The sequence below is a fragment of the Perissodus microlepis genome, chromosome 1 (assembly GCF_051167445.1).
Source record: "Perissodus microlepis isolate ML-2025 ecotype Zambia chromosome 1, ASM5116744v1, whole genome shotgun sequence".
Classification (NCBI taxonomy): domain Eukaryota; kingdom Metazoa; phylum Chordata; class Actinopteri; order Cichliformes; family Cichlidae; genus Perissodus; species Perissodus microlepis.
In genome coordinates, this window is record NC_140461.1 from 34,872,965 (window position 1) to 34,887,037 (window position 14,073).

Sequence of the window (14,073 nt, forward strand, 5' to 3'; positions counted from 1 at the left end):
TGTTTTACTAGTATCTTTATTTACATAAATATCAGGATTGTTGGGGGGTTGGACTCCCAGAATAACACAAAAACAAAACATGGTGATGAAGATGTGGAGGCTAAACAAGAGGACGTCACTTCTTCTCAGGGGCCTTTTCACCAGCCTCCAGCTTGGGTGCATCCTCTTTGGGATCTCGGTAGGCGGGGAACACCTCCCAGGGCGTGTTTAAATCAAACTTCCTAAACTCCTGCGCCAGCTCCACAGGCTCCGCCACCACACGTTTCAACTCATCGTCATAACGAACCTGCAGAGGGAGGCATGCTTCGGGTCAGATTCCTTCCCGTCTCTCACATTGCTGGAGTTGAATAAAGTGGACTCAAAGTAAACTCACCTCCACATATCCCGACAGAGGGAAGTCCTTCCTGAAGGGGTGACCCTCGAAGCCATAGTCTGTCAGGAGCCGCCTCAGGTCGGGATGGTTGGAAAAGAAAACCCCAAACATGTCCCACACCTGTGGTAATACAGCTTTGCTCTCAGTTTGTCTGTAATGTTAGTATAAACCACTGCTGAGTTTCACAAGTGCAGCGGGCAACTCACCTCCCTCTCGTACCAGTTGGCGGCCATGTGGACGGGGACAGCGGAGTCAACCGGTGTTAACTCATCGGTGTAGGTCTTGACGCGGATACGGGAGTTGTAACGCAGCGACAGCAGGTTGTACACAATCTGTAGACCAGCACACACAGTGAGTCAGAGTACTATAGTACACAATCAATGCATAAATTAGACTACCTAACGTCCCACCACAGCCCTTCTCTTGGACCGAGTCTGGACTTTGACATGATTCTTTTCAGCTCTTCTGTTACAGTTCGGTTGGTTTGCTGTGATCCTGTTACATGACCTAATGTCACCAGGCTTTAGCTCTCAGAGAGATGGCCTCATATTTGACTTAGAACCCCCCTCAGTATGCAGAGCGATGCCCCTAAATGACTCAAGGTCCAAACAGGCCTTGGCCTTCCTGGTGCCGCCCCTGCGACCCAGCTCCAGATAAGTGGAAGAAAATGGTTTGCTGGATGAAGGTTAGAGCCTGAGCATTTAATATTAAACTGAAAATTTTTATTATATATATTATATTATATTATATATATTTATATATATTTATTATATATTATATGTGGTTTTTGGTGCTTTGGAAAACTGTACAAAATGACCAAAACACAATAATAAATACAATAATTATTGAAAGTGGTGGTAGAAGTATTTTTAAAGGTTTATGGTAAAATGTCCTAATGCATACAGGCTCTATGATGCACAGTCAGAGGGACTACTCCATTTGTTAAAGAAGTACAAACTAATTCAGGAACAAATGTTGATAAATCACAGACGCTGCTGTGAAACGTCTTGAAGCACAGATTGGTGCAGACGCTTGGTTGATAAATGAGCCGCAACATTGCAGAAATCTCCAGGCTGTCATCAGGTTTATCATTGAATATGCTAACTGAGCCCTGCACACTTTGAGATGCAGTGTTTGGGTTTATTCCAGATTCCCGGAGCGTTGCCTGTTCTGACCTTGAGGTACATTTGTCTGTCTTGAATGCTTTCCACGTTTTTATAATTCTTATTTCTTTCTCATTGTAGAATAATGGACTAATGAGCATAAATAATTGCTTCTTTATCAGTGCTTATCTTTCCTCCTTGGCTGGCCATGCTGATGATCAATTAACCCTTTAAGACCTACCATAGCACCAAATCCGCCAGGGCTTACTTTATATTTTTACATGCTGTGGAGCCATTTTTGGGAGCATTTCAAGTTGCTATACATCAATACAACTGTTATAGCCCAGATTGTAATAATATGTATGCATTAAGTCCATAGTAACTACATAATAGTTTATTTTAAAAAAAATTGCAATCAACTACAAAAAAATAGAAAATCGTTTTTGTTTTTTTTACATATATTTCTACTTAGAGAAATTTAAGAGGTTTATCCCTCAAAACTTTAAATACAAAAAAGTTGCAAAAAATAGTTTCCAACAACAGGAAATTTATTTTGAGTGTCTTCATAGTTTTATTTTTCAGATACACCAATTTTTATAAACTGCAGAAAAAACGAAAAACAATCCTACAATGCACATTTGCAAAGAAAACAGCATGTGCATCAAAATTAACTATTTCCAGCAGTGCAATTTGAGTTCTAAGCATCACAGAAACTATTCAGATAAGCATAAAGTCAAACATGACTTTTAAAAACACCAGTATAGGCTTACAAGGCCTACAAATAAAAAACTAAATTTTCCGCAAAAATGACGTCACTTCCAGTTACGGGCAGGTAATGGCGGACATGCGATAGTTCGCGCTGACGTCTATTTCAATGTAGGAAGTGTTATGAACAGCTGATCGGATCGGCAAAGCGTGTTTCTGGGATATTATGTTTTTGTTCCTGCAAGCGCTTTTTATGCAATTTTTGCAAAGCTTTATGTGGAAGGAAACCGTAACCGAGGACAAGCTGATGGCATGAGATGTAAGTACAACTCCTCTGGTTTCATATGCAAAAAACATTATTGCGCTAGCTTACACGGTTCCAGTTCTACGGGCATTTAAAAATAGTTATGCAAAACGGAGCGTGCCCGCGCCGACCGGCTTTAAAGGGTTAATCAAATGCATTGATTACCAGCACCAGGCTCTACTTTCCCTCATAATTCCTATCAAAGCATTAATTGTAGACTTGGTCTTTCACACACTGCTTCCAAATTTTGGCTACATTTTTGTTAAACAAATAATGACACAGTGTAACATGTAACATGTTATATGTTGTTGTTCACCTGCACTGAGAGTTCTACTTTCTTGTTACCATGGCTACACAGGCATGCACCTGCAGATAGGATGCTTAAATCCTTGCCTCTCTTAGCAATAACCTCAGGCAGCTCACGGCTCAGTCAGTTCCAGTTTATCTCTGTACCTCAAAACGGTTCTGCCGTGTCGGGATGTCGACAGCTGTCAGGTCAGTCATGTTCCTGAACTGAGCATTGGTGTGGTCCCTCAGGAAGGTCAGCACAGGGATGACTCCATCAGGATGGATCATCACCTCCAGCTCGTTGTAGCAGGTCACCTACACACATGAACACAGTCTTTTAGGCCCTGCTGCAGGTTTCTGAATCTAAACATGCATTCATCCATTCTCTTCCTTATTCAACTCAGAATAAATCCAAACATAATAAGTCTAATTACAGTTTTTAAATATTTAATCAGGTCTTGATTAGTAACGGCACCAACACATTGATGGCTTTTCACAATAACTGTGAAAAACCATCAATGTGCTGTCTCGGTCAGCAGCAGGATTTGCAATAGAAGAGTGTACGTGCTCCCACTGTGATGTGAATATGAACTGACCTGGACCTGCTGAATATATTTGGGCATCATCTCTGCCACATACTCCCCAAACGCTGCCAGCTGGTTGTGAGCGACAGCATCCTTGGGCCTGACGGTGGCTGCAAAGAGCAGAGTAGACGACACCGTAAATTCACCACGACAGACGCTTCAGGCTGTGTAACATTTGACCAGAGTCACAGGCGCTGGGGCTGTTTGATATAACGATATACATCAGATGACGATATAAAAACATCTATCGTTTCATTTTACGATATCGTTTATATCGTTTTGATGGCCACTGTAGTGGCTATATTCATTTCTTAAAGTTCTCTCTTTCTCTTATATTTAATATAACCACACTACGGACGGACAAGCGCCTGTTTTTATGCATTGTCGTTAGCAACAACGACGGTTAAACCATTGCATGTCCGCTTGTTTATTTTCCACATAAACCTTTCACAATAAAGCTCAAGATCCTATTGAGACTTTTCAAAATAAACTGAATCACGTGAAAGAGGATGCTGAGTGTTTACGGATGAGAAGCAAAAAAGAGCTGTCAGGTGCTAAAAAATAAACCTTAGACTCAAACGTTAGAACAGGCTTTTGTGCCAGAGTGACTCGGTCACTCTGGCACAGCTGGCTGCCGGCGGAGCTCACGGGCACGTCACTGCAACCCCCCCTGGCTTCTGCTCCGCGGCTGCTGAGTGACCCCTCATCTGGGACTCTCCTCAGCTCTTTCTGGGATAGTGGCGCGGCTGCCCCTCTGTTGGTCTTCCTTGGTCTCTTGTGTTCCGAGGGCCTCTGGATGTCTGGAGTTTTGATCTCCTCCATACCTGCTTCATGCCCTGGAGGACGGGGCTGTGGCCCCCCACACCCTCTAGCAGATCAATACATGAAGGAACCTTTTAAAAACAAGCGCGCTCATGCTCACAGGTGTACACACGGGTGCTCACACACACAAACGACACCCTTTTTGGCTCCTACCTCAAAGCACACTGTGTGCTGTCGATATTACGTGCTGCACAATAATGTTTAATAATTAGTATTTACTGTTATATTCCCATATATCATCGTGATGTTGTTTATTATATTGCTCTCGTTTTCTTCTGCTTGTTTTCTTTTTTCTTTCTCAACAGGTGATCCAGGTGATTGATATATGTATTTTTTTTCTGCTTATTTAGTTCGTTTTTGTTTTTTTGCCCTTTATCCCCGTCTCTCCCCCCTCTTCCTTTCTCCCTTTTCTTTTCCTCATTCAAGTCTGCCCCGTATCTAGCAAGTGAAAATAAAAAATAAATAAAATAAACAATGAAAGGTGAATCAAATAGACCATTACGGCAAGGCTGGGATGGTCAATTTGGTAAAGTAAATCCGTTGGGCATCTTTCTTCGCCTTTAGACAATAATTCTGATGGCAAAAGAGCCAAACGGGACAGGCAAAAAAAAAAAAAAAAAAAAAAAAAAGAAGAACAGGCTTTTCCCCGCAGCACGCCGTGTAATACATACAAAGAAAACGGCGGCCGTTACAACTTATGTCCAAAAATGTATCGTTTCATTTTTAGACATAAGACTCCAGGTACACGACGCGCAGCTGGAAACACTTCACGCAAGTCGAGCTGCCCGAGATTCACAGAATTTTCAGAAAATGTTAAAATTTTGTGATTTATATATTTATCGGGACGATAGATGTCTCATATTGGAATATGAGATTTTGGTCATATCGCACAGCCCTAACAGCTGCAAAAATGCTTTTGTTTTTCTAATACAACCGATTGTCTCGCTGATGTTCTGAGGACTCTCCTGAGCATTAAGGAAACACGGATTCAGATTTTTCCCGGTTCCAATCTGATTACAAGACCTGGGTTTAAGGTTCTGCCAACACCAATCGCTGATCCGATACCAGTGTTGAAATAATAAAGTCACTGTGAGGGACAGTTTGGGAATCAGTGCTAATAACTTCAGGGTCAATGACGGTACGGCTGGGCCATATCATACCGTTCACAGTAATACCGGCATAATGTTGGGCAACAATAAGAAAATGAAATATTGCGGTAGAATATGGGTAAAACGCGCATGCGCAGTGCCTTTGTTTACATACGCACATGGCGGAAAAAGCATGGCGGCGACGGAGAATGAGAAGAGCGAAAGCGGATCATTGAATGAAAAGGATGAACCAGAACTGGTTTGTAAAAATGCTGCAACTTCAGTGGTGTGGAACTGGTTTGGCTTTCATACGTCAGATACACAACAAAGCACTATTTTTGGTAGAGCATGCTAGCGGGCCGTCGTTATTACCGTGTTTTTTGAAAAATACGGCACACTTAAAATCAATCCTTTGATTTTTCTGAAAGTCGACAGTGCCCCTTATAATCCTGTGCCTTATGTATGAATTCTGGTTGTGCTTACTGACCTCGAAACGATTTTATGTCGTACACGGCGCTCGAAAATCTGTCAAATGTTTTAGTACAACTTTGCTAAGCTACGAACCCGCACCGCTTGATGGATTGTTGGAGCATTACGGCTATCGTAGGCAGGAGCCTCGCGGAGTGATACGTACTGTGCTTCAACATAATATTACCGTATTGTGTGTGTATAACCTCTTTTTAAGTTTTGTGGATATTATACATGGTTATGCTGAGGATATGTCGGCCAGTTTCCACTGGAAATGCCTTTTGGTTAAACTGTCAGCAAGGAATTTGCATTTGCACTGTTAAATTTTTATATAACTTTAATGCACATAAAAAACAGCTGCTTGTTTAAGTGAAAATACATTGATGGGGTTTTTTGCACTAATAAAGTTGTGGAGTTGTAAAGTATTTTGTCTAGTGTCAATTATATCGTCAGTTATATCGTTATCGCAAATTTTCAAATGCATATTGTGATAAATATTTTTGGTCATATCGCCCTGCTCTAAATGACAGTGCTCCTAACTTTACTAAATAAAATCAAGCAAATAAAATATTTTGAATACAAAATAAAGATTTCATCAACAAAAACTTTTCAGTGAAAAGCTGAACATCTGAACCATTTCAGAATGTCTCTCTGCTTACTGACTGCAGCACACGAGCTCCAAAGGTTCAGCCAATCCTCAGAAACCCTGTTACCCCAGTTCGACCTGACAATGACCCACAGAGCTTCTTGTGATGTCAGGAGCGTGGGCCTTTCTCAACCTGTAGATGCTGCCCAAGGTTACTGAAAAAATTCATGTCAGTAGGTCAGCACTTATTCCTGCAAGTTTCCTCTGAGGTCTGGACTCATGGATTCATGCTACTTTTCATTAGTCATCAGGGTGTCGAACTTCAGACGAGGTACTATCCCAACTATCTTTTTTAAAAGCTTTGACAAGTTGGCAGTTAATGTTGTCACTGGGCCTGTATTGTATAAGTAAACTGTGTGATGTGAAGGAACACTGTACACTCTATACTGCAATGATGTGTCCATAGGCTTTAAATATTCAGGAGCAGCCAAAACTAAGTCTTACTCAATATTGTGATGACTGTGTGACAAATATTTTATGCAAATAGACGATTTTGTCATTTTCATGCTGATGCAGTAGTAGTGTAGGTAGTGTTTCCCACCCCTGTCATATTCACATGGTAGCTACTGGATATTCATAGTTATAAATATGTGTGTATGTGTGTATGTGTGTGTATTCTTATGTTCTGGGACTAAATGTTGTTTCATTCAATTGTTTTCTTCCAATTATCATTTTTTAAAAACAAAACTGAAGCACAATGACTTTATGAACAAATGTAAATAAAAGTCCATGTATAGCCTTAACATAATAAAGAATATAAAATGTCAAAGCCAATCATGCCCCTCATTAGCAAATTGTAAAGATAAAGGAAACATCGTGAGTCATTACTGGGACTCCCCTCCCTAAGGAGGATTCAACACAGATGTTTCAGCCCAAAGATCAGACTTCAAGAAGCGGCACACTAAGCCAGCAGCTGTGCTACATACACGCGGTGTCGCCTCTTTGTTGCCAACTTTGTGCACCAGAGAATTTTTTTTCTTATTCATCTGACACGCGCACAAAGTCACGAAAGTCTTTTACTGTTGGGAAAACACAAAATTTTCATTTGATGTATGTAGTGCTTTATCTGATAGGTCGAGCTTTGTGTGTCTGTCAGCAGACAAAATAACATCACAACAGTCACAAACACAGCAGCTTTCACTGTGGACCCCACTCCATGTGCTGTTACATATATTTGGACCCTCTGGATATTTTTAAAGCATCTGTGAGTGTTTAAAAAAAAGTCTGATGTCTTTAGTTGTTGCTGTGTAATGTTAGTACCGGGGACAAAAACAACCCGTCACTGCAACCATGCCCGTAGGTACAAACTATGATTTGCTGCTCCATACTCCCACAGTAACGTCCTGTTAACTAGTTGAGTTAAAACAAATTCTAATGCCATTCTAACTCTGGGGTTCTCATATAGTTGACAGCTATTAGTCCTAATGTGAAACAGCTCGGTGGTTCAGCGGCACTACCTTGCACGATGAGTTAGTGTGTACTCACGTCTGGTCTCGGTGCTGGAGCCCTGCAGTCTGGTCTGCTGCTGCAGGAGACACGAAGTCCTCGCAACTGAGGAGGGACAGACAGAAAGGATCAATCACAGAGGTACTGACGAGTGAATCCGCACTGCTACACAAGAGTTGGCTAAAGGTAGCATTAGCTAGCTCGAAGGTCAAACACGGAGCATTTGACAGCTGAAGGCGACACTGTATTGGTAGCACGCAAACGGACGCAGGCTAAAACGAATCATTGCAATTTACAGCCTGTATATGGATTTATAGTTAACGTACTGTTAAAACTCCTTCCAAGACCTCCGCGGACAAACCGTACCAACGACGCCGCCATGTTGGCTCTCTCAAGTTTCCTATTCGGCCCGAGAGCTGACTATCAGCGGCCAGTCGCCCCCTCGTGGACGGGAAGACAAATGCACTGAAACGGAAATATTCAAACATCACATTTTAATGATTTCATTAAATAATTACTAATTCAATATTTTTAAATAAAATTGTAAATAATTAAATATTTAAAACTGTAATTACTGAATAAATTATTTCAATTTTTAATTAATCCATGCTACATTTAGTTATTTACAGATGTATTTAATTAATTGAGTTTGGCACTCGCGTGTAATTTTTAGCCCCAAACCATGCAAATGCTTAAAATACCATGATTTATATAACAATGTGTCATGATACGATGCAGCACTGGCAGTCGACAAGTCAGACTACGCCGAGTAGCCTCTCAAGCCTGGATTAAAGGGGAGGGTTGTGTCAGGAAGATCATCCAGCACAAAATGGTCAGTGCTGTTAGCCAACAGCGTGTCAGTGGAAACTAATATTAAATGTTAAAGTTAAATGAACTTCCAATAAACAGCTACCCTACTAGGATGTAAAAGTTGACCGAATGTTTGTCCACGGTACAGTTAGATTTAGGTTTTATTTTGTTTTACTTCAATTAAATTTTTCTATTTGTTTGCATGAAATAGAATCTAACAGTATTATCACTTGAACATTTTTCATGTGTGTTTGCTTCGGGGACTCCTTCCTCATATTAAACCTTCTTGACAACTGTCACATTGGAACATCCCAACTTTATTTAAATATGTGCTTGCCAATAAGAACAAACTACTGAAAATAAAGAAGCACCATTACTCTTTATGTCATAAACATTTATTTATGGTCATTTTTTTACATTATGAGGCACTGCAGAAAAATATAAAGCAAATATTTTCCAGTCTACACAGAAACACCTTCATTACTGAATTATTCACTACAGTGATCTCATCTTGTTGACTAAACTCCAGCTGACGTCAGCCGGCTCTGAGGGGAGTGTTTTCTTTTTTAAGAACAAACGTGGACAGCATTGCAGTGATTTGTCTTAGTTTGTTAGTTAAAACAGAATAACGTGGCTGGAAATCAAATTATAAAAAGGAAAATTTCTTTCAACAAAATTATATTAAAGAGTAACAAAAACAGATAAACAACATGTTCTGTTCTGCAGCTGTACACATGCCAAAGAGGACTTGCTGAAAAGGCAACAGTTGCATTTCCTGTTACTGTTGTTTTGATCAAGGCTCTGAGTCGCCGTCTCCCACCTCCAGTGGGAATACGATGAGGTCCGACACACTGCCCCACTTTCTCAGCTGGACTGTGCACATATCTGCTGGTAGTACTTCCTCAGAATCTCCAGCTGAGCGGAGCGTACTAGGATGTGCGGTCGAACAGATGCCAGCTTCTGACAGGCCTCTTCTGGAGTCCAGCAGTGTAACTGTCAGCAGGAAAGCAAACGGTCAACACAGCAAACCTGTCGCTTGATGCCCGAGCGACTCATCAGCCATGAGCATGTTTCATACAGTCACCACTCTGGAATATTGACTTAAACACTCTGTGGTTCAGTGCATGTGGAGGTAAACGGGTCAAAAATGGAGTTAAATGTGGCATGTGTTTTATCTGAAATGACCATGAGATTATATTTACATACAAATACTTTAGAGGTAAGCACGCTGGAATAAGAGGGTAAAAAGTCAGGGTTTTTTCAGGAAACAAAGAAATATATTACATTGTAATTTAGCAGTATGCTGTACTGTTCAGGGAGCGGGCCATATTATGAAGCGGATTAACCTCGGCCAGTTTCTGGGTGTTTTACAGGAAAGGAGACACAGCTTACAGTGTAAGTAATTTTAAATACACTGTAAGTTAAAAAGAACAACTGAATAACAGAAAATCCATCATGTACACAGTGTAACAAAATAAAGATGTAAAAAGGGAAAGTTAAGTCACTCAACATTTACAGCCGTCAACACAAAAACTGCATCAAAAATATTGTTTTTCTGCAAAATTACCAGCTAATTACACACCACTTAAAACAGGCTCTGAAACTGAAACAATGTCATCTCATTGGAAGACCACTTTGTGTTCAAGTAGTAATAAAAAACTAAACAAACAAGAAAACACCCACAAATATTTCTGAAAATGTTTTGTTTGTTTTTTTAATTTCAAATATTGTATAACGAGACAAAACTGCAAACATGAACGCAGATTGTAACAAACTGAATCCTTTCATCGAACCACCAAACAAACACACTGGTCCTCTCTGTGCACACACGTGGCAGCACTGCTGCTGTCATTGTGTTCATGTTTAACAAAATAAACTGCAGACATGAGTGTGACTCTGTCACTGAGCTAACAGCTGATCCCTCAGCATGTTTGTGCTCTCTGCTCATGCTGCCTTCATATTCAGTCATTCTCAGCTTTTTAAAGAACTTCAAAGACAAACTGCATGACATTTCTTCAAGTGGCCCCCAGGCTGCAAATATGAGACCCTGACTCAAAATAAGTTATGCAATACTCAAAATTACCTACAGTATAAATTGTGTCTCCTTTCCTCTAAAATACATGCAGGATAGGCACGTTTAGGCCACTCTGTAATATTGCCTGCTCCACAAAAAGTAACACGTACTTATGACGTAAATACAGGGAAATATTGTTTGTTTTGCTGCTAAATTACCAGGAAATTACACAGTACTTAAAAGTACTTAAAAGTGCTTAAAAGTGCTTAAAAGTGCTTAAAAGTGCTTAAAAGTGCTTATGCGCTGCTCAGATTTTATAGCAGTATAATTATTTGCTTCCTGTAAAAAACGGATTTGTTGCCGCCTTATTCTTATTTGTTCAAAATTATCCAACATAACAAATGTGAATTTATTATTCTATTTATTATTTATTTATTTTTCATCCGCCCTTTATGCTTTGTCTTGCGTTACCATGAAAAGTGGGATGTTCTTCTCTCCACTTGGTTTTTGTGCTGTCTGCAGTTCAAACAGCAGGTGGCAGTCTGAATGCATCATACTGACCCGTATGAGGTAGGCGGCAGCTAATGTGGCGCTCCGGGAACGTCCAGCCTTGCAGTGCATGTACACACTGGTTCCCTGCTCTTTATGCTGCAGTGCAAACTCCACGCCTCTGTGGAGGTTCTCCATGCTGGGGACACCAGTCAGGTCCACAGTGCTCAGCCTGAGCTGCTCCACACCAGCAGCCTGCCACTCCTGCACCAGCACCGCAACAATAAATGACACAGTGTATGAGGGCGGCTCTTTGGCACTGTTAGGGTTTGAACTTCTATCACACATCAGTATTTAACTCATCTTGCATATGCATGACAGCACAGGGTCATTTCAAATATGAGCAGGGCGATTAAACTGCACGTCAACTTAATAATGGGAACTCAAACGAAGGGAACTCACCTGGGCTGAGTTGCAGAAATATTTGGTCTCGTACTCTTCGTTCATGGTGATCACCCCTCGAACATTTTCTGTTTCCACCAGCTGCAACAGCAAAAACAGGCCATCAGCTCTCAGAGTTGAAAACTGCAACTGCCACGAGAGCGGCACTCTAAATACTCTTTCTCTCCTTTATTCCATTTTTTATGAGGTCTTGACAAAATATATTTCCAGTCTCCTTCTCTGCTCTTTATGCAAACACTGGTGCATCTCAGAAAATGGCAATATTGTGTAAAAGTTCATTTTTTCCAAGATTTTTTTATTTTATTTTGATGATCACAAAAAACATAAATCTGGTATCTCAAATTATTAGAATATTTCATCTGGAGTCCACAGCCATGAGGAAGACTGCTGACTTACCAAATGCTCAGATGGCAAAAATCAACAACCACCAGAAGCCACCACAGTCACTGCTGCAAAAGCTGTCAGTTCACAGTGTGCAAATATTTATGGGAAGTTGACTAGAAGGGAAAAGTATACACAAACAACACACATGACATGAGAGTTTGCCAAGGAGCAGACTGAAGGTGGTGTCAGTGTCACAATGTACACAGCAAAGGGACCACAGCCATCGACTTCAATAATATCAGCCACTCATAAACAACAGGCATCTTACCTGAGTTAAGGAGAAAGATGCCTGTGGTCCTTATTCTAATCATGTAACAGGTAATATCCAGTATGTGTAATGTGACAAAAGCACAACGTTCAGTGTGTGTTTCATGGCATTTTTACGCAGCCAACCCAAAGTTGTGGAATGATCTGCCCTTGCACGTTAGACAGGCCTCTTCTCTTTCTGAGTTTAAAAGTTTTCTTAAAACATATTTATTCGCTGAAGCCTTCGGCACTGATTAAAGGGGTTGACTCAATTTGTTTTAATTTATTTTAGTTATTTAATTTATTTTATCTTACTTTTTTTTTTACTTTACTTAGGCTATTTGTATGTACAGCACTTTGTGAACTCTGGTTTTATGTTAAAGTGCTTTATAAATAAAGGTGGTATGGTATGGTAGCATGTGCCTTGTGTAACAGTCTTTACATTAATAAGCTGTATTCCTCACACTGAGGAAGGGATGTTTGCCTATCATTTAATAATCAAAAACATTTTAGAAATCACAGTCCTACAATTATCCAAAAGCTTCTTTGCTGGGACCAAAATTACTTTTATAAAAGGAAAGCCCTTAGCTCGGGAAAAGGCCATTCAAAAGCTTTTTGGGGGCAAAGTATTCAAACACACAAATAAGTGGCCAAATGTGCATCTGTGGGTGGTGCTGGAGTGGCCACAGTGGCTGTAGGCAGGACGCACTGATGGGGCATCGTGAAGGAAGGGGCGGAGGTACAGAGCAGCAGAACAATAGCAACAGCGGTGTGTGAATTAATGCTAAACATAGTATGAACATTAGTCTTACTGTTTTTCTACTGATGCACACTGCACTGTGTGCTCTGTCTGACTACTGAAGAAAAACAAACCTAATAAATCATGTTGACCGTCAGAGGTCTGATGATCCAAGAGGACCAACTATGGGCAAAAACTACTGAACTGCGAGACCGTTTCTGTTTCTGATATGTTAGCTTGTTAGATAACTGAGGCGGTGTTACAGCGGTTTCTGCTTCAGCTGGATTGAAGATGGTGAGAATCACCCACAAATCACAATATTCGCTGATTGAGATAATGACCTACTCACTGTGAGTTACTATTTCATAATTGTGGCTTCGCATATTACTGTCTTTACAGCATTTCTTTGAAATTGTACACACACACACACACACCACTACTATAACAACTTGTCAAAACATTTGTTTAGAACAAAGTCAATGCCGCCTCGTTAGCGCAGGCTAGCTCGGCAACTGGTCTAAAGAGTCGTTAGCGTAGTCGAGCGCTAGCTAGCAGCTTCAGTGTTTGACAGGCGGACCTGTTTGGTCATGGACCTGAACGGCAGCGCTCCGAGGATCACAGTTTCATCCACTCGGTCAAACCACCGTCTCGAGGACACCTTCTCCATGACAACGTTGTAGGCTAACGTGGGGTAGAAGAGCAGCCGTGCTAACACTCCCGACATGGCTGAGCTATTTTCTGACGAGTCGTGTAAGAACTGAACTTGTGCTGTGGAGAGCTCAGCCTCTCATCATTACTCCTCCGTGCTGCTGTGCGGCGTGTGCTTCGCAGCCTTCCTCCCACATGCTGTCAGCTTCCTCCTCCTGCAGCACGACTTCCGCCGACTGCTACCCCTTCAAAATAAACACACTGACCTTCCATCCATAGATTCAGTCTCAAATCAGAATATTTTTTCTGCTCGACCAGCTGATGTTAAGGTGCAAAGTCGAACATATATAATGAGTACAACAACTTCATATATCGCATTTTTTAAAGGACTGTCAGAACTTCTTTTTTTTTTTACACATTAAAATTTAATCTCTCAAAAACTATTCCAAAATAA

The 14,073-nt window shown here is 40.9% G+C and overlaps 2 protein-coding genes across 2 annotated transcripts; both read right to left on the bottom strand.

The window, feature by feature from the left end:
• Positions 1-8,265, bottom strand: ndufs3 (NADH:ubiquinone oxidoreductase core subunit S3). The gene is made up of 7 exons (XM_084912564.1): positions 8,154-8,265; positions 7,867-7,932; positions 3,370-3,467; positions 2,939-3,088; positions 580-705; positions 374-493; positions 1-286 (listed from the first exon to the last, which is right to left on the bottom strand). Exons 1-7 carry the CDS (start codon positions 8,206-8,208, stop codon positions 116-118), a joined length of 786 nt encoding a protein of 261 aa, XP_084768690.1. The 5' UTR covers positions 8,209-8,265; the 3' UTR covers positions 1-115.
• Positions 8,266-9,016: 751 nt separating this feature from the next.
• Positions 9,017-13,850, bottom strand: ptpmt1 (protein tyrosine phosphatase mitochondrial 1). Its single transcript, XM_084912661.1, has 4 exons — positions 13,549-13,850; positions 11,603-11,683; positions 11,213-11,404; positions 9,017-9,630 (listed from the first exon to the last, which is right to left on the bottom strand). The coding sequence occupies exons 1-4, from the start codon at positions 13,693-13,695 to the stop codon at positions 9,502-9,504; spliced, it is 549 nt and encodes a 182-aa protein (XP_084768787.1). The 5' UTR covers positions 13,696-13,850; the 3' UTR covers positions 9,017-9,501.
• Positions 13,851-14,073: the final 223 nt, after the last annotated feature.